The sequence below is a fragment of the Podarcis filfolensis genome (assembly GCF_964270895.1).
Source record: "Podarcis filfolensis genome assembly, chromosome: 1".
In the NCBI taxonomy this organism is placed as follows: domain Eukaryota; kingdom Metazoa; phylum Chordata; class Lepidosauria; order Squamata; family Lacertidae; genus Podarcis; species Podarcis filfolensis.
In genome coordinates this window covers 131,433,346-131,453,424 of record NC_139604.1, presented here as the reverse complement: position 1 = coordinate 131,453,424, position 20,079 = coordinate 131,433,346, and the positions used below count along the sequence as shown (strand labels likewise).

Sequence of the window (20,079 nt, the reverse complement as noted above, 5' to 3'; positions counted from 1 at the left end):
GCTTCCCTAAACAGAGATGCCTTCAGATGTCTTCTAAAAGTCTGGTAGTTGTTCTCTTTGATATCTGGTGGGAGGGTGTTCCACAGGGTGGGTGCCACTACCGAGAAGGCCCTCTGCCTGGTTCCCTGTAACTTGGCTTCTCGCAGTGAGGGAACCGCCAGAAGGCCCACTGCGCTGGACCTCAATGTCTGCGCTGAACGATGGGGGTGGAGATGCTCCTTCAGATATACTGGACCTTTGAGGCCGTTTAGGGCTTTCAAAGTCAGCACCAACACTTTGAGTTGTGCTTGGAAACGTACTGGGAGCCAATGTAGGTCTTTCAAGATGCGCCTTTCCTTGCAAAAAATGTTGTAAAAAATGATGCGCCCTTCCTTGCAAAACCCGCCCAGCCCATTCCCAGCTCTATCTGCCCATCCCAATGGTCCCAAACCACATGCTGAACTGGAGCTAGGAGCATTGGATCATCAAGTTTGAAGGCATCTCAAGGGGTACCCGACCTCTTCCTGGTTCAGGCTATGGACTACTTACAGTATCCTTGCTAGGTGGGGTTGTGGGTTCTGCCTAGAAAATGCCTAGTGAAAGTGTTAAGTTGTGGATGAACATGAGCTATATGTGCCTTTCTCAGCCACGTTTTTGCACTGACAGGGGGACTTTCGGGGTTCTGGTTAAAAAACCACAAAGCAAATCACACAAAACTGAAGCCTGACCAACCCTACCTGAAAACGCTTAATAATAATAAATAAATTAATAATAATAATAATAATAATAATAATAATTTATTTGTACCCCACCCATCTGGCTGGGTTTCCCCAGCCACTCTGGGCGGCTTCCAACAAAGATTAAAAAAACATTAAAATGTCACACATTTAAAACTTCCCTGAACAGGGCTGCCTTCAGATGTCTTCTAAATGTCAGATAGTTGTTTATCTCTTTGACATCTGGTGGGAGGGCGTTCCACAGGGAGGGCGCCACTACCGAGAAGGCCCTCTGCCTGGTTCCCTGTAGCTTTGCTTCTCGCAATGAGGGAACCACCAGAAGACCCTCGGTGCTGGATCTCAGTGTCCAGGCAGAACGATGGGGGTGGAGACGCTCCTTCAGGTATACTGGGCCGAGTATAAATGCTCATGTTACTCTTCTATGCACCTAAGCCGGTTATATGGATCATGGACGCTGCTACTTACGGCCGTCGTTGCCAACAATCATTTTCAGATGCATTAAGAACCCCACACGGATATATTCAGAGTCCTCCTTCATCTGAGCCTGCAAAAAGTCCAAAGCATCGACGGGACAGCAGCCGACTGCAAGGAAAGGAATAGCAAATTTGGGCAAGTCAGATTTCCCATCATCCCATCATCTTACAGACCATCATTATCATGATTTTGCAAATGTGTGTGTTTGAGTCAGCTCACGTTTAAAAGCTAGCCAACCTAATTCACCGTTTCCAAAACAAGATGAGAACACCAACACATAGCAATCTTTTGCCCTTCGCCCTTCTCTGAATTTTGCGATGCAGTTCTCTGGCCAAGCAGTGTGTACAAAAATGCATCTACCGCAGGGAAGTGTGCTTCAAAACGCACACATTTGTGCATTTTAATATTTTGTTGGAAGCTGCCCAGAGTGGCTGGGGAAACCCAGCCAGATGGGCAGGGTAGAAATAAATTATTATTATTATTATTATTATTATTATTATTATTATTATTTTGATGAAAATTGGATACACAAATGTATTTGGGGACATAGCTTTGTCAAGGTGCGTTATTAGGTCAAATTGTGAATGCAAAAATGTGTCCATTAGGAGAAATTTGAACTGAAATGGTGGATTTTTGTGAGCACTAGAATAGATGGATAGATAGATAGATAGATAGATAGATAGATAGATAGATAGATAGATAGATGATAGATAGGTCTGATGTGGAAATGTGGAGAAATGAAGACTGGAAAATGAGAAACTGACAGAAACTACAACTGACAGATTCATCCAAGACCTAAGACCTGACATTTCTGATGAAAACCAAGAAGGAAATGATATTTTGAGGTCTCTGGTCTGGGGATGGAGCAGCCGGCACCCTCTCTTGTTGTCTATTGACCTAGTGAATATCTGGGTTTGCTGTTGTCTTTTTGTATCTTTATTTTACACCTTGTGTGCTTCATGTGGAAATCGCTCAGTTTGGTTGTGTATTTTTTAATGTTTTATTTATTGTTTTGTTGCAATGTATTTTTTCCCCATGCTGCAAGCTTCGTTGAACATGGCTTCAACTGTGAAACAAAGGCATACAAATGAAAGGAAGGAAGGAAGGAAGGAAGGAAGGAAAGATATTTAGGGGTGATGGGAGCTGGAGTCAGGCAACACTTGGTGGGTGCATTTGTGGGGGCTGGGCACAGGTTCTCTATTCCTGCTCCGGCTCTTACCCAGGTGTGCAAAGGCTTCCATAAGGACATTCCGGTGATCCATGCAGAGCTCCCGGTGTTCAGAAGAAGACTGTAAGAAGAAAGAAGAAAAAGGCTGCTGGCTTGAAGAAACCATCTTTTCAGATCAGGAAAGGGCCAGCCATGGAAGAAGGCCCCCAGCCTGGTTGGAGGATGGATGGCGGCTAATGGATTGAGGTTGAATCCTGACAAGATAGAAGTACTGTTCTTGGGGGATAGGGGGTGGGCGGGGGTGGAGGACTCCCTGATCCTGAATGGGGTAATTGTGCCCCTGAAGGACCAGGTGCGCAGCCTGGGAGTCATTTTGGACTCACAGCTGTCAATGGAGGCGCAGGTCAAATCTGTGTCCAGGGCAGCTGTCTACCAGCTCCATCTGGTACGCAGGATGAGATCCTCCCTGCCAGCAAATTGTCTCGCCAGTGTGGTGCATGCTGTGGTTATCTCCCGCTTGGACTACTGCAATGCGCTCTATGTGGGGCTACCTTTGAAGGTGACCCGGAAACTACAAGTAATCCAGAATGCGGCAGCTAGACTGGTGACTGGGAGCGGCCGCAGAGATCACATAACACTGGTCCTGAGAGATCTGCATTGGCTCCCAGTATGTTTCTGAGCACAATTCAAAGTGCTGGTGCTGACCTTGAAAGCCCTAAATGGCCTCGGTCCAGTATACCTGAAGGAGCGTCTCCTCCCCCATCGTTCTGCCCGGACACTGAGGTCCATCTCTGAGGGCCTTCTGGCAGTTCCCTCGCTGTGAGAAGCCAAGTTACAGGGAACCAGGCAGAGGGCCTTCTTGGTAGTGGTGCCCGCCCTGTGGAACACCCTCCCTTCAGATGTCAAAGAGAACAACAACTACCATACTTTTAGAAGACATCTGAAGGCAGCCCTCTTTAGGGAAGCTGTTAATGTTTAATAGGTTATTGTATTTTAGTTTTCTGTTGGAAGCCGCCCAGAGTGGCTGAGGAAACCCAGCCAGATGGGCAGGGTATAAATAATAAATTATTATGATTATGATTATTATTATTATTAGACACATTCTACTCATGTAAAAATACGCTGATTCCCGGACCGTCCGCTGGCCGGATTTAGAAGGCAATTGGGCCGGATCTGGCCCCCGGGCCTTAGTTTGCCTACCCATGCCCTTAGGTTTGGTTTGGCAGCTGCAGCTATTGTTACTATCACTATCTAGAAGACATCAGAAGGCAGCCCTGCATCAGGAAGTTTTTTCAATGTTTGACCTTTTACTATGTTTTTTAATGTGCTGTAAGCTGCCCAGAGTAGCTGGGCAAAGCCACCCAGATGGGTGGGGTATAAAAATAATAAGAATAAGAATTTGTGCAGAGCTCTGTTTGGTGGAGATATGGAGCAGGGCCTTCTTGGCTGTGGCACCTGCCACGTGGGATGTTGAAATCAGACAGGCACCAACAATGGGGTGCTTCTAAAAACTTATCATTCAAGCTGATCACTAGCATTAGTTCCTGTTACCTTTGGTTACTGCGCTGTTGCTGTTTTATTTAAATGTGTTGTGTGTGTGTGTGTGTTCTTACAGTGTTGAATCGCTTTTGTATCTCCTGCAAAAGCTCCTTTCAATATGCATGACTTTTTTTTAAAAAAAGGTCTAAAAGCCCATTAATTAATAAAATAAATAAATAGCAACAAAATAGGGGGAGGGCCAAAATTCAGTGGCAGAGCATCTGCTGTGCATACAAAGGAAGGCCCTCACATCATAATAATAATAATAATAATAATAATTATTATTATTATTATTATTATTATTATTATTATTATTATTTATTTATATGCCGCCCTCCCAGCCAAAGCTGAGCTCACAGCGGCTAACAACAGTAAAAATAACACAGTTTACATAAAATCACAATCAATTAATTGAAATACAGTCTAAAATCAATTCATTCTAAAATCAATTCAGAGTCAAATTAATGGCAACCATTGGGCTAGAGTTCTATGAGGATTACAGAAGAAGAGAGGGAGTCAGACTGTGCCTTGGCCAAAGGCCTGGTGGAACAGCTCCGTCTTGCAGGCCCTGTGGAAAGATGTCAATTCCCGCAGGGCCCTAATCTCTTGTGACAGAGCATTCCACCAAGTCGGGGCCACAGCCGAAAAAGTCCTGGCTCTGGTTGAGGCCAGCCTAACCTCCCTGTGGCCCGGGACCTCCAAGATGTTTTTATTTGAAGACTGTAAGGTCCTCTGCGGGGCATACCAGGAGAGGCGGTCCCGTAGGTACGAGGGTCCTAGGCCGTATAGGGCTTTAAAGGTTAAAACCAGCACCTTGAACCTGATCCTGTACTCTACTGGGAGCCAGTGCAGTTGGTATAGCACCGGATGAATGTGATCTTGCAGCGAAGACCCAGTAAGGAGTCTCGCTGCGGCATTCTGCACCCGCTGGACTTTCTAGGTCAGTTTCAAGGACAGCTCCACTGCAGTCCTCAGCACCTTCAGGTAGAATTGAAGAAAAGCAAAGAAAGTAAAGACAAATTGGGGGAGCCCTATCTGAAACCCTGGAGACCTGCCATCAGCTAATACTGAGCTAGATGGACCAGTGAGCTAACTCAGGATAAAGCAGATTCTTATGAAAGCTACCAGATGACACGGGAATGATTCCCCTTCTTGGCTCTGTCTTTCCACTGTGAACCGTTGGTGCTTGAACCTTTCCATTATCTTTTGTTGCCCTGAAGTACTGCGAGGGACAACCTGGAAGAGATCAAGAAACGTCGGTACCTAGGTTGCTTTGAAACCATCCCCAGCTCGCATTGCCAGCACGGTAAAGGTAAAGGGACCCCTGACCATTAGGTCCAGTCATGGCCGACTCTGTGGTTGTGGCGCTCATCTCGCTTTATTGGCCAAGGGAGCCTGCGTACAGCTTCCGGGTCATGTGGCCAGCAGGACTAAGCCGCTTCTGGCAAACCAGAGCAGCGCACGGAAACGCCGTTTACCTTCCCGCCGGAGTGGTACCTATTGATCTACTTGCACTTTGACGTGCTTTCGAACTGCTAGGTTGGCAGGAGCAGGGACTGAGCAACAGGAGCTCACTCCATTGCGGGGATTCGAACCGCCAACCTTCTGATTGGCAAGTCCTAGGCTCTGTGGTTTAACTCGCAGCGTCACCCGCGTCCCTAAAGGTAAAGGTAAAGGTAAAGGGACCCCTAACCATTAGGTCCAGTCGTGGCTGACTCTGGGGTTGCGGCGCTCATCTCGCTTTATTGGACTCTGGTGCTAATTTTACCATGTTGGCTGAGAGGTTCCCAGTAGAGGCAGTTCTTGGGCTGTCAACCCATGGAACTGGAGGCCATGTTGACTCTTCTGAGGTCTCTCTGGTAGGGGTAAAATTGGCTCACACCACCCAGGAGCTGCCCTTTGCACAAACGACAAGTGTACAGCGCACCCAGGTCATTTCCAAAGGTGACACGATTGACGACGTCTCCCTTGACCTGGGCCTGCGGCGCTAACGTTTACAAAGGTCACTTGGATCCGAAAAACCACCAGCTTCCCTGATGTCTTACCTGCTTGAATACAAAGTCACAAACTGCCTGGGATATCTTCTTTGGGATTGGGGGTTTGTACTCCTCGCAGACATCCAAAAAAATATTAAGCCTCTAAAAAAGAAAAAGAAAAAGAATCAGTTCATGCCCTTATAAACATCTGTGGCATGGCCACATTTGTAATTGTGGCGCGGAAGTGGGTGGCGTTGTGGGTTAAACCTCAGTGCCTAGGGCTTGCCGATCAAAGGTTGGCGGTTCGAATCCCCACAACGGAGTGAGCTCCCGTTGCTCGGTCCCTGCTCCTGCCAACCTAGCAGTTCGAAAGCACGTCAAATTGCAAGTAGATAAATAGGTACCTCTCCAGCGGGAAGGTAAACGGCGTTTCCGTGTGCTGCTCTGGTTTGCCAGAAGCGGCTCAGTCATGATGGCCACATGACCCAGAAGCTGTACGCCGGCTCCCTCGGCCAATAAAGCGAGATGAGTGCCGCAACCCCAGAGTCGGTCACTACTGGACATAATGGTCAGGGGTCCCTTTACCTTTACCTATCCATTGGCGCAGTCAAATACAACATTCCTTGTTTTCTTAAATTGGACACAGGCAGGGAGATGTTACTCCAGCCAGTATAACTTCCTCTTCCACTGGTCTGGAGCATCCTCCTCCTGCTTGTGACCAGGAAGATGGGCATGACTCTGGCTCACCCCATAAAAGAGCCGAGTCACGCAGCCATCTTCAGGGCGGCTAACACCAGTAAAATTGGTGGAACGCTCTGTCACAAGAGACCAGGGTCCTGCGGGACTTGACATCTTTCCGCAGGGCCTGCAAGACAGAGCTGTTCCACCTGGCCTTTGGTTTGGACTCAGTCTGACCCTTATGTTTCCCTCCCCTTATGGTTTTGATCTATGGGCTATTATTAAAATGAAGCTGCATTTTAAATTGCATTTTAACCTGTGTTTTAAATTTGTTCCACACACCCCCCCATTATGTTTTTATTGTAATTTTACTGGTGATAGCCACCCTGGGCCCGGCTCTGGCCAGGGAGGGCGGGGTATAAATAAAAATGTATTATTATTATTATTATTATTATTATTATTATTATTATTATTATTAAAGTGGGTTAGGAAAACAATGTTTAAGATAGCTTTTGTTTTAAAAAAAAACCCCAGAGGCTTTTTTGTTAGGTATTATAGGCGCTGAACTACCAAAAGAAAACAAAAGACTGCTTATGTATGCAATTGCAGCAGCAAGGATGCTTCTAGCTCAGAGATGGGAAAAAGAAGTACGAAAGAGAAGAGGGGCAGACCAAGCTGGTGGAATATGCAGAAATGGCGAGATTGACGGGAAAGATCAGAAACCAGGAACACCAAGTATTTTTTTAAAAGACTAGGTTTGGAATTGCCCAAGAAAGATGTTAAATTATTTTTGTATGCCACAACTGCTGCTCGTATTTTGTTAGCTAAAAAGTGGAAAATCCAAGAATTACCAACAATAGAAGAATGACAGATGAAGACGATGGATTTTTCGGAGCTAGCCGACCTGACCGGAAGAGTCCACTACCAGGAGGAGGAGGAGTGTCAGGAAGAGTGGAATAAATTGAATGATTATTTAGTTAAATTTGTTAAGTTAAACTGACTGAAAATAGCTTGCAGATATCTAATGGGCTAAGGATTTTATTTATGTTAAGTGATGAATTAATATGTTTAATTCCATAAGGTGAAGATCTAAGGATGTTAATGCTTAAGTTAAATTTTATAAAAATTGGGATTTGGAAAACCGTTAAAAGGACATGCAATTAAATTCAACCGAAGGGAAGCGAGGAAGTCACCTAACAAAGCTAATAACTGTAATTTTCAAGAAGGCTATGATTTATGTTTGTTTGTCTTGTTTGTTTGTTTGTTTGTTTATAGTATTGTGAAAACTAATAAAAAATTTTGGGGGAAAAAGTATTTTTTAAAAGACTGGAATAAATTTTTAACATATTTGAGAGACCACTGTTGAAATCATTGGCAGGAATACAAGGACACAACGTAACATGAATTTTGGATACTATGATTATATAATAGATAGATTACCGTATAAGATGCAGATTTTATTTTTTTTAAGAAATGGAATCCATGGAGGGAGGGAAGGAGGTCTGAAGATTCGAAGGAACCTTATTCATTTTTAGAATTGTTATGTTTGTTGTGTACAACCTTTATGTAAAACCGGAAAACAATTATTTAAAAAAAATACAAGCTGAAGAAACAAAAAAGATCACACACTTTATAACAATCTGATCCAATTCAAACATGTCATAATAAAAACATAACTTTTTAAAAAACGACTTATATCAAATAATGTAATACTCAATAATCCATTAGGATACAATAGTGCGCAATAAAATTACATATCAGCAAATAATAATACTTAAACAGAAATTCACTCTTAGCGATTACAATAAATAATTCCTAAAATGTAACTGATAAAAATAACAGTAAGTCACAGTGCATAAAATAACACAAATTGAAAAGCAAAGACGCACAACTTATAAAATTGGTTGTGTTTTCTTTATATATATAAATATCCCTTTACTTTGGCAATGAGGAAAGAATCCAAAATCTTGCTATCTCGGAGGACTTGTGGGATCTTCCTGATGATCTCATCTTGCTTCGTTCTGCAGCGGACCAGAGCTCCTAGCATGGGCCACTGAGCTTTCATCAAGGCTTCCTTCACCTGCAAAAAGACACACATGGAAAGGTTTTCCGTGGACCTGAGTGTTGCTTTCAAACCAGTGCAAAGGTTCTCCAGTGGGTGGTCACAGACCAGATCAAGGTGCTCTTGGAGGAAACTGATTTTCTAGATCCATATCATGTGGGGGTTTGGGCCCGATTTTTGGCACAGAAACTGCTTTCACTGTGTATGACAACCTTTTCCAGGAGAGACATAGGGGCAATGTGTCCCTGTTAATTCTCCTTGACTTCTCAGTGGCTTTTGATAACCATTGACCACAGGGTCTGTCTGGAGCAGCTGTCTTGTATTGCAATGTTGCGAACCGCCCTGAGATCCATGCATGAAGGGCGATGTACACATTTATTCAAAACCCAATGGCGACGATTTAGTTTAATTAATAATAATAATTTATGTATGCGGGACACGGGTGGCGCTGTGGGTTAAACCACAGAGCCTAGGACTTGCTGATCAGAAGGTCGGCGGTTTGAATCCCTGCGATGGGGTGAGCTCCTGTTGCTCGGTCCCTGCTCCTGCCAACCTAGCAGTTCGAAAGCACGTCAAAGTGTAAGTAGATAAATAGGTACCACTCTGGCGGGAAGGTAAACGGCATTTCCGTGCGCTGCTCTGGTTCGCCAGAAGTGACTAGTCATGCTGGCCACATGACCCGGAAGCTGTACGCCGGCTCCCTCGGCCAATAAAGCGAGATGAGCGCCGCAACCCCAGAGTCGGTCACGACTGGACCTAATGGTAGGGGTCCCTTTCCCTTTACCTTTTTTATTATTTATACTGTGCCCATCTGGCTGAGTTTCCACAGCCACTCTGGGCGGCTCCCAATCGAGTATTAAAAACAATTAATTCAACAGAATTGATGAACTTGAGCCAGGGGTACCAGCTTTGCAAAGTCTGACAGTTCATTTATACCTCCAGCGCCCCCTGCTGCCCCCTAGCTGCTTAGCGCCCCCCCCCCCAAGCTAATCCCATCGGCCCGGAAGGGGAGCTACTCCCTGCTTTGGGCGCGGCTGTGATAAGATGAAACTTTCCTGGTTCTCACCTTCGGTTCCTCGTCATTCAGCCAATCGCCAGCCAAGCGTTGATAGATGGGAATGACGGGGCTGCAAAGCTGAGCTTCTGTCTCTCTTGGGAATGAACACACTCTCCAGTTTTTGTAGTAATAGTTTATTGCCGCACAGAAATGTTCCATAACTGAATGAGTGAGAAAGAGAGAGAAAGCGTCTGAGAAGCGATTGCTTGGCACTGAAACAATCGAAAGTCGGAGGTTGTGGGTCCGCACTTGGCCACAATGGAAGACTGACCCTTCGCTCTATCCCAATTCCTAGGAGTGGGGTTAAAAAAATACAGTGGTGCCTCGGGTTAAGTACTTAATTCGTTCCGGAGGTCCGTTCTTAACCTGAAACTGTTCTTAACCTGAAGCACCACTTTAGCTAATGGGGGCCTCCTGCTGCTGCCACACTGCTGGAGCACAATTTCTGTTCTTATCCTGAAGCAAAGTTCTTAACCTGAAGCACTATTTCTGGGTTAGCGGAGTCTGTAACCTGAAGCGTATGTAACCTGAAGCGTATGTAACCTGAGGTACCACTGTATTTGTCTTGAGGCGGAAATACTGTTAGGCCTGTTATTACGCAGACCCGTGTCACCGGCATAACAATGGGACCTGATCACAAGATTGGCAAGAACCAGTCAAATGGGAAACTAATGGCTGACTGTTACTGTTATGTACTGAGTTGAATAGGATCCAAACTGCAGCAGTCTGATTGGCCCTAGAACAATAGGATTCAGAATGCAGCAGTCTGATTGGTCCTAGAACAATGCAGCAGTATGATTGGTTGGCAGGAACCACCCAATCATGCTCCAGATAGAAGTGAATCCACAACTTGATTGGCTTACAGTAGAATTCCGGAATTAGCCAATCATGTGCAGCCCATTGTGTAAATAATGTATATAAAGCAGATACTTTGAGGGGACTTTCATTCATTCCTCCTCACCACTATGAGCTGAATAAAGAGCATGAAATCACTGTGCGACTCTGAGTATATTTCAGTTACAGTGAAAAGCAACTCTGACATGTACAGCAAAAAGAAAAAGGTGTTGAGTCAGTTGTATTTCATGGGCTGTAGTTGGATGAAAAATGGTGACGTGCTGGGCTGGCCAAAGGTGGTTGGGGAGAGGGCAAACAAGAACAACAACAATTTATTATCTATACCCCGCCCACTCTGGGCAGATACCAACAAATATTAAAATACAGTAATGCATCAAACATTAAAAGCTTCCCTGAACAGGGCTGCCTTCAGATGTCTTCTAAAAGTCTGGTAGTTGTTGTTCTCTTTGACATCTGGTGGGAGGGCGTTCCACAGGGCGGGCGCCACCACTGAGAAGGCCCTCTGCCTGGTAACTTGGCTTCTTGCAGTGAGGGAACTGCCAGAAGGCCCTCAGTGCTGGACCTCAGTGTCTGGGCTGAACGATGGGGGTGGAGACGCTCCTTCAGATATACTGGACCGAGGCCGTTTAGGGCTTTAAAGGTCAGCACCAACACTTTGAATTGTGCTCGGAAACGTACTGGGAGCCAATGCAGGTCTTTCAAGACCGGTGTTATGTGGTCCCGGCGGCCGCTCCCAGTCACCAGTCTAGCTGCCGCATTCTGGATTAGTTGCAGTTTCCGGGTCACCTTCAAAGGTAGCCCCACGTAGAGTGCATTGTAGTAGTCCAAGCGGGAGATAACCAGAGCATGCACCACTCTGGCGAGACAGTCTGTGGGCAGATAGGGCCTCAGCCTGTGTACCGGATGGAACTGATAAACAGCTGCCCTGGACACAGAATTGACCTGCGCCTCCATGGACAGCTGTGAGTCCAAAATGACTCCCAGGCTACGCACCTGGTCCTTCAGGGGCACAGCTACCCCATTCAGGACCAGGGAGTCCTCCACACCCACTCGCCTCCTTTCCCCAAAAAACAGTGCTTCTGTCTTGAACGAAGGGGAATTTTCCCCACAGTCTGGCACTGGAAGGAGCACAACAATGGTGCCAGGCGAACCGCCCTGTAAAGAGCATTCTACAATCAGGGGGCCACCACCAAATAGGCCCTGTTGTCTCATTGCCTTCCAAACTTCTCTTGGAAGGGGCGCACAGAGAATGGCACAGATGATGGTCTTTAAGGAACAGTTAGCAGTTGTAGGGGCTATACTGGAATGGAAGGAAGATGATGATATTCCATTCCCCCCCCCGCCCAAAAAAGAAAAAGAAACTCACCGTAACATATTGCTTCTTTCATGTGACTAGTCATGGGCCACTTAATCATCACCCTTAAATACACACAGGTCAGTGACAAAAACGGGATACACCTGAGTGCTGAGTGAAGAGACACAAGCAACCTTTCATTAGAGGGTGGTAATGATTTATTACAATTTAGGATCACGAACTCTGGGCAGATGCTTCTATATGGGACTGAACTTCAGCTGGTTTTGGTATGCAAACACACAATCTTCTGTTGCAGTGTGGCCCTTCCTGAGGTTAGATCCCCTAGCGTGGCCTGGGTGAAATTAAACAGAACCAGCTTTGTCAAGTCACTAGTCCTCAGTAAAAAAAAAAATCCTTTTGACAATTTAGAAAATTTAGAACATATTTAAAGTGACTTTTCCTCAACGGTCTTTACGCTGAAATTTGAAGGTGCCTGGCTCCTTAATGGGGAATTTTGTGGGTGCTCGGGAACCTGGGGGCCCAGGAAACCAGCACCTATGGAAGGGGGAGAGAAAAACCCTCTTTCCAAAGGAAGAATGGTTGATGGAAATCTTGGAAGATGCAGAGAGGGTGAAATAGACGGCGCTGATAGAAGATACAAATTTATTTATTATTTTTTAATTTAATTTATTTAACATAATTATTACAAAATATACTCAAAATATTGCAAATACATACATACATATTTCGGATAAGCACACACATATATAAAAAAGAAGAAAAGAACAAAAGAAGAAAAGAAGAAAAGAAAAAAGAAGAAGAAAAAATAAAGAGAAAAGAAGAAGTAAAGTTGGAAGAATTTCTTCCAAATTTATTCTACAAATATCTCAATATGAAAATAATAATAAAATTTATTGATTCACTTCCATCGCTTACACTGCACTTCCTATATACAAGATTGTATCTGTTATTCCGTATTTTTCCCATACTATCTCACACAAATATTCTAATCAATAAGTTTTCTAAATCTTTCATAAATTTATTCTAAACACAACCAATACCTCACATTTAATCTTTGTCTACATAAATAATCATTTAAACATTTCCATTGTTTCTGGGTTATATTTTTTGGTTTTTGTATTATCAAATTTAGAATCTTTTTAAAGAAGACTGGAAACTCTTTTCTTGTCTGTATAAAAAGTTATTTCCCATATGCGAAGACCGCAGCAGAGTTTAAAGTGTAAGAAAACAGAAGAAAAAAATTAAGACGGAACCCTAAAATGCAATTGTATGTATTTTGAGTTATAAACAGCGATGACAGGCAAGTGGGAAGTCACTAGTTCTGTTGAATTGAAATATAATTGTTGAGTAACAAATGCAATTTACTATACGGAAAGAAGATTATTACAATATTATATTGTATTGTAATATTATTACAAAAAAATAAATAAATCACTAGTCCTCAGTGTTTCCCCCCACACCCCATATGTAATTTGCATCCTATCTCAGATGGGATTCAAGCCCTTTTCCCCTTCAATGGGAGAACATGCAACAGTGAAGAACTGGAGGGAGCCCTACCGTAGCGGGAGGCCAGGTTCCCCAGGGTCCTGAAGACCATGTGGTGAGGGAGGATCCCAGTCTTGACATTCTTTTGAAGTCTGTACATCACATCATTGAAAAGAGAGCTTGCCAGAGATAGGAGGACATCATTGGCTTGCTGGACGATTCTCCCAGACGCATCTTTCTAAGGAAGCAGAAAGTCTTGTGGGTTGTGGTGGTCTGTCTAGATTATGCTGCCCAGTTCTTGGCCTTCTGTCCCAGTGAGGGTTGGGATCTAATGGGGGAGCTTGTTGAACTTCTCAGACAAGCTTCTGTGTAAGACAATGACCTGAGCTGGCCACTTAATTTTTTTCTTCAACATCCCCAAAGAACAATCTAGGTTTGAAGAACTGCAACTAAGTCATGACTGGCCTTTCCTACCCCGCCTTAGTCGCCTTTTCTTGAAAGATTCCATCAACGGTGTCCCTGAAAATTTTTACACATCACTTGGGAAGACAGGCGAACTAATACCAGTGTACTGGAAGAAGCAAAGATCACCAGTGTTGAAGCAAGGATTCTTCAACATCAACTTCGTTGGACTGGTCATGTTTTGTGGATGCCTGATGATCGTCTTCCAAAGCAACTACTCTATTGCAAACTTAAGAATGGAAAGTGTAGTGCTGGTGGTCAACCAAAGAGGTTCAAAGGCTCTCTCATGTAGTATAAACGCCGACAATTGGGAAACACTGGCCTGCGAGCGCTCCAGTTGGAGAACAGCCTTTATGAAAGGTGTCATGGGCTTTGAAGACACTCGAACTCAGGACGCAAGGGAGAAATGTGCTAAGTGGAAGGCATGCCTGGGAAATCCACACCATGATCAACTCCTGCCCGGAAACCAATGTCCCCACTGTGGAAGGACGTGTGGATCCAGAATTGGCCTCTACAGTCACTTACGGACACACTGCTAAGACCGTGTTCATGGAAGACAATCTTACTTGGCTATGAGGGATCGCCAAAGAAGAAGAAGAAGAATCTAAAAGGTCTCAAATGTAGCCCTAACTAGATGGGATAGGGAGTCAGACACAAGGCTGCCATTTTCTCTTCTTTGAGATGTGCAGTCCTACTCTAAGAAACAGGATTTTGTACAACAGTCACTCTTAACTAACCAGAAAGGTCCCTGAAAATTCTTGTGGGGATATTCAGATTAAAGAGTTACAGTCAACATTCATCCTACTCCAAATGTTCTCATTGACATAAATGGAATTGACTGCATTAGTAGAGCATGTCATTTAAGGCGGCGAAACATAATTTTTGCAAAGTGAGGGGCCTTAAAAATAATTTTGTGTGCGTGAGGAATTCAAATCTGCTGTTATTTTTGTGCCTGGACAATATTTAGCTTGGTGCGTCTACTTTGATGAAGAAGAAAAAACTGCTTTTGGAAAACCAAAGAATTTTAATTTTGCCTACTGGAAGGTTATGCTAAATAATAATATGCTAAATAATAATGTCAGGTTATGCTAAACAATAATATCAATAATAACTGCAAGTACTTGGCAATCATTTAAATGATGCTATGCAATTTTACACCTTTTACTTACCAAGCAAAACTAAATTATATTAATGCAACCAAAAATATATTTTGAATTCCCATGCCGTGTTATAAGCACCACTCATTTTTGGAATTTGAAAGTTTAAAAATTCGACACGCCCTGCTACCTTTGGTCCATCTGCTCTGAGTAGTGCTTTGATACAACCCAAACATGATGTCAATTCTATTCCTACCTCCTTCAGCATCTCCACCAACACATGAATGGCGGCATCAATGTTCGGTGGTCCGGCCCATTGGATGAGACTTTGGGCAGTCAGGTCAGCATTTTGCTCAGCACTGCAGCAGATGTAGTTGTAAATTTCTGAAAGGCAACACGGGTCATTGTACTGGTTGTCACTGATGGGTGTGCGTATCTGATCTGCTGGTTATGAAGAACCACGAATGCAACAAGTGCCTCTTCCTCAAGCTTTGAGGGCAAAGCAAGGTGGGTGTGGTTCGCCCCAGGTGTCACCTCTGAGGGGGGTGACAAAATGCTGTGTGGCACTCAACGCCTGTGAGAGATGCTTTGGAATCTCTGCTCGGCCAAGCCGATAAGGCCTCATCGTCCTCTGAGCTGATCCTTTGAAATCGCCTCCAACATTTTTAATGGCCTGAGCCTTTCATAAGGCCTCAAGCACATTCTATCCAGCAGGGTTCCCAGCACAGGGAAGAGACGAGAGGTTTGGCTACACTGTAAAGAGTTTTATTTCTAAACTACGCAGAACAGAAAAGACATCCTCTCTCTATGAAAGCAGAGAGCAACTGAACAAAGGAACAAAGGAAACAGGAAACCACTAACGTCACATCCCGTCTCCTTTCCCATGAGACTCCAATGGTATGGAATCCCAGGAATGTAAACAGACTCCTGTGACTCCACGCAGCTGCACAGTGATAAGAGCAGAAACTAACAGCGCAGGCTTCCAAAACAGTCCACCTGTTGGCTCAACCTTAGCTGTAGGGCAGCAGGCAGACTCCTTGTCGCAAGGCATGCAATCACTGCAAAATAAGCTCAATAAAGCTCACCAACTCTGGCTCCCCTCCCCAAAAATATGAAATAAAGTCAAACCATTTTTGCAGGCAAAAATAAAAATATTCAATGGGGGGGGGACAAGAAATTTTCCTCATGGGGTACCACCTGACCTTGCTACGCCACTGCTCCTTTTTGTCCTAATTAACTTAATTTGCTCATTTATTCATCTTCTTTAAATATATGCTCTTGTGAAACTGCAGGTTATTACAATAATCCTGCCAAAGTTGTTATCTGTTTACAATTTATCTGTAAATATTCAATAAACCATTTCCATTCTTGTATAAAAAGTTTGTTATCTTGGTTTCTTATTCTTCTGGTAAGTTTTGCCATTTCTGCATATTCCATAAGTTTTTGTATCCATTCTTCCTTTGCTGGGACTTCTGCTTCTTTCCATTTTTGGGCAAGTAGCATTCTTGCCACTGTAGGAGCATACATGAATAAGTTTCTATACAGTTTAGGTCGTTCTGTCCCTATAATTCTCAAGAGAAAAGCTTCTGGGGGTTTTTTTTACGAACGTTATTTTAAACATCCTTTTCATTTCATTCTATATCATTTCCCAATAAGCCTGTCAGCATTATGAGAATGAAAAACTCTTCTCTCTCCAAACAATAATATGCCCCCTCCAAGCTGTAACAAGATGTAGCTGTTTGCAAGTGTTACATTTAGTTTGACGTCATCCTGCATACCCAGTCTTCAGTCCTCTCCTGGGAGTGGGGGAAATGTTCTATTTATTTTGCATTTAAAGACGAAGCTACCAAATTTTCACTTGTTCAAAACTATATGTGAACCAATGCACAACCGTTCTGCAGAATTTGCACTTCTCCGAAATCCGCAGTGGAGTTCTCCAAACAAGAAACATGTATGGTAATATTATTCTACGGTAAAGTGTCTCCACAGAAGTATGACTTAAAATAACATCAAAAATTGAGACACAAGAGCTACCCACCCTGGAAGAGTGGCAGATGAAGGTGACAGATTATATGGAATTGGCGGAAATGACTGGCAGAATCCGAGACCTGGGAGAAGAGTTGGTGGAAGAAGACTGGAAGAAATTTAAAGACTATCTTCAGAAATACTGTAAAATTAATGAATGTTAAAATGATGTTGGATTGAAAATAAGTGGCATTAGCAACAAAGTTAATAAGAATATGCAAAAATGAATTGATAATGGATGAAAATATAGAGTTATAATATGTTAAGATACAGAGTTAAGATAAACTAAAGAGGGTAAGGATTTGCTGATTTGATTATTTAAATGGGAATACAAAAAGGGGAGGTGTGAGGAGGCCAAGGAAATAAGCTAATGAGTTCAAAGTTACAAAAAACGGATTTGTTTTTAATTCTTTTTTAGCTATTTGTCTTTTGTATTTTGTATTTTTATTCCTCTTTTTTCTTTTTCATGTATTTTTCTATGTTCTTTTTTTTGTATCTTTTGTAAACTTACGTTTTTGTAAAACTTCAATAAATATCTTTTAAAAAATAATTTTAAAAAATAACATCAAAAATTGCATTATATTAGGGGAAATTGCTTTGCAAAATTGCACGCAAAATGCGCATGTTAGGAGAAATTTGCAACAACAACAAACAAACGATGAGCTTTCATAGAATCATAGAATTGTAGGGTTAGGAGGGATACTCAGGATCATATCATTCAACCACCAGCAATGCAGGGATATGCAGCTGTCAAACTTGCAACCTTGTCATTTTCAGCACCTCACTCTAACCAGCTGAGCTATTCAGTTTCACAAGGTCTTTATAAATTGCAAACTGAGACAGCAATGCAGAGAACTGAAGACAGGGGAAATGAGGAACTGAGTGAAATTGAAACGGACAGTTTCGCTCATTCCTCCTCTCTCCCCACATGTCTCCTTCCTTCTCAGATACTTGTAGTTTAAAAGTTCTTGTCGGGGAAGGATTGTAAAATGGTGAGTAGGTAACAATCTGGGCCATTCTCCAGGTGAAAGCTCTACGGTGATAACAAGTTCTTGCTTGTTTTGTTCTTGCAAGAATTAAGTAAAGTGTGGTGTGTTTTTTTTAAAAAAAGAAAATAATTCTGATTGTCAAAACCTCTCTTTTAAATCAGAACCAGTGAAGGCGGTGAAGGTCCTGTGTGAGTGCCTGGAGGCGGTTGGAGGATGGATAGCGGCTAACAGATTGAGGTTGAATCCTGACAAGACAGAAGTACTGTTTTGGGGGGACAGGAGGCGGGCAGGTGTGGAGGATTCCCTGGTCCTAAATGGGGTAACTGTGCCCCTGAAGGACCAGGTGCGCAGCCTGGGAGTCATTTTGGACTCACAGCTGTCCATGGAGGCACAGGTCAAATCTGTATCCAGCGCAGCTGTTTACCAGCTCCATCTGGTACGTAGGCTGAGACCCTATCTGCCTGCGGACTGTCTCGCCAGAGTGGTGCATGCTCTGGTTATCTCCCGCTTGGACTACTGCAATGCGCTCTACGTGGGGCTACCTTTGAAGGTGACCCGGAAACTACAACTAATCCAGAATGCGGCAGCTAGACTGGTGACTGGGAGCGGCCGCCGAGACCATATAACACCGGTCTTGAAAGACCTACATTGGCTCCCAGTACGCTTCCGAGCACAATTCAAAGTGTTGGTGCTGACCTTTAAAGCCCTAAACGGCCTCGGTCCAGTATACCTGAAGGAGCGTCTCCTCCCCCATCGTTCTGCCCGGACACTGAGGTCCAGCTCCGAGGGCCTTCTGGCGGTTCCCTCACTGCGAGAGGCCAAGTTACAGGGAACCAGGCAGAGGGCCTTCTCGGTAGTGGCGCCCGCCCTGTGGAACGCCCTCCCATCAGATGTCAAAGCGATAAACAACTACCTGACATTCAGAAGACATCTGAAGGCAGCCCTGTTCAGGGAAGTTTTTAATATGTGACATTTTAGTGTCATTTTAGTGTATTTTTCATCTTTGTTGGAAGCCGCCCAGAGTGGCTGGGGAAACCCAGCCAGATGAGCAGGGTACAAATAATATATTATTATTATTATTATTATTATTATTATTATTTATTATAAAATGGATATTGCTATTCCTCAAGGATCAAGATGTGCTAAGTAGGAATGATGGGAATTGTAGGCCAATTGGGGGAGGCTAATTCAAAAGTAGAGACATCACCTTGCCAACAAAGGTCCGTATAGTAAAAGCTATGGTTTTCCCAGTAGTGATGTATGGAAGTGATAGCTGGACCATAAAGAAGGCGGATCGCAGAAGAATTGATGCTTTTGAATTCTGGTGCTGGAGGAGACTCTGGAGAGTCCCATGGACTGCAAGAAGATCAAACCTATCTGTTCTGAAGGAAATCGGCCCTGAGTGCTCACTGGAAGGACAGATCCTGAAGCTGAGGCTCCAATACTTTGGCCACCTCATGAGAAGAGAAGACTCCCTGGAAAAGACCCTGATGTTGGGAAAGATGGAGGGCACAAGGAGAAGGGGACGGCAGAGGACGAGATGGTGGGACAGTGTTCTCGAAGCTACAAACATGAGTTTGACCAAACTGCGGGAGGCAGTGGAAGACAGGAGTGCCTGGCATGCTCTGGTCCAGGGGGTCACAAAGAGTTGGACACGACTAAATGACTAAACAACAACAACAACATCAATTCAGAATGACTGCCTCACCTACCTCTCATTGTCTTTAAGTCACCAGATACATCCATGACAGAAGCCGTCAGTCAACTATCACACCAGTTCACAGGCCAAAGGGCTGCCTCACAGCTTTTCCAGGAACTCGGAGCCAAGTAACAGGGCAAGCCCGTGCATGTTTACTCGGAAGTAAGTCCCACTGAGTTGAAGGGGGCTTACTCCCAAGTAAACGTGCACAGGACTGCAGCCCGAGTGGAAAGCAAACACAGCTGGGGATTCCATTGTGATATGGGTGGTGATGGTGTCATACTTTACTAAAGCAACCTGACCAATGACGGTCCTGGAATCGATGGGGGATTGTTGACACCATTAAGACCTGGAGATTATTGCCTCAGACCTGCACATCAGCCCTGTGTCCTTGGATATACACACCAGTGTCTCTAGCAGGAAAGTTATGGCGAAGTTATGGATGGCGGCTAACAGATTGAGGTTGAATCCTGACAAGACAG

The 20,079-nt window shown here is 44.0% G+C and overlaps 1 protein-coding gene across 5 annotated transcripts in view; it reads right to left on the bottom strand.

Annotated features, from left to right (window-relative positions):
• Positions 1 to 19,838, bottom strand: part of LOC310760735 (maestro heat-like repeat-containing protein family member 2B) — a 91,878-nt gene extending 72,040 nt beyond the window's left edge. For all 5 annotated transcript variants that reach the window (XM_083609832.1, XM_083609831.1, XM_083609834.1 and 2 more), the window contains exons 1-10: positions 19,611 to 19,838; positions 15,141 to 15,268; positions 13,398 to 13,563; positions 11,892 to 11,990; positions 9,680 to 9,831; positions 8,491 to 8,631; positions 5,943 to 6,035; positions 5,023 to 5,133; positions 2,410 to 2,479; positions 1,182 to 1,298 (exon numbers count right to left, since the gene is read on the bottom strand). In XM_083609832.1, coding sequence (XP_083465958.1) covers positions 1,182 to 1,298; positions 2,410 to 2,479; positions 5,023 to 5,133; positions 5,943 to 6,035; positions 8,491 to 8,631; positions 9,680 to 9,831; positions 11,892 to 11,990; positions 13,398 to 13,563; positions 15,141 to 15,268; positions 19,611 to 19,644 — 1,111 coding nt within the window. In that variant the 5' untranslated portion in view covers positions 19,645 to 19,838. The remainder of the gene's footprint in view (positions 1 to 1,181; positions 1,299 to 2,409; positions 2,480 to 5,022; positions 5,134 to 5,942; positions 6,036 to 8,490; positions 8,632 to 9,679; positions 9,832 to 11,891; positions 11,991 to 13,397; positions 13,564 to 15,140; positions 15,269 to 19,610) is intronic.
• Between the last annotated feature and the right edge of the window lie 241 nt (positions 19,839 to 20,079).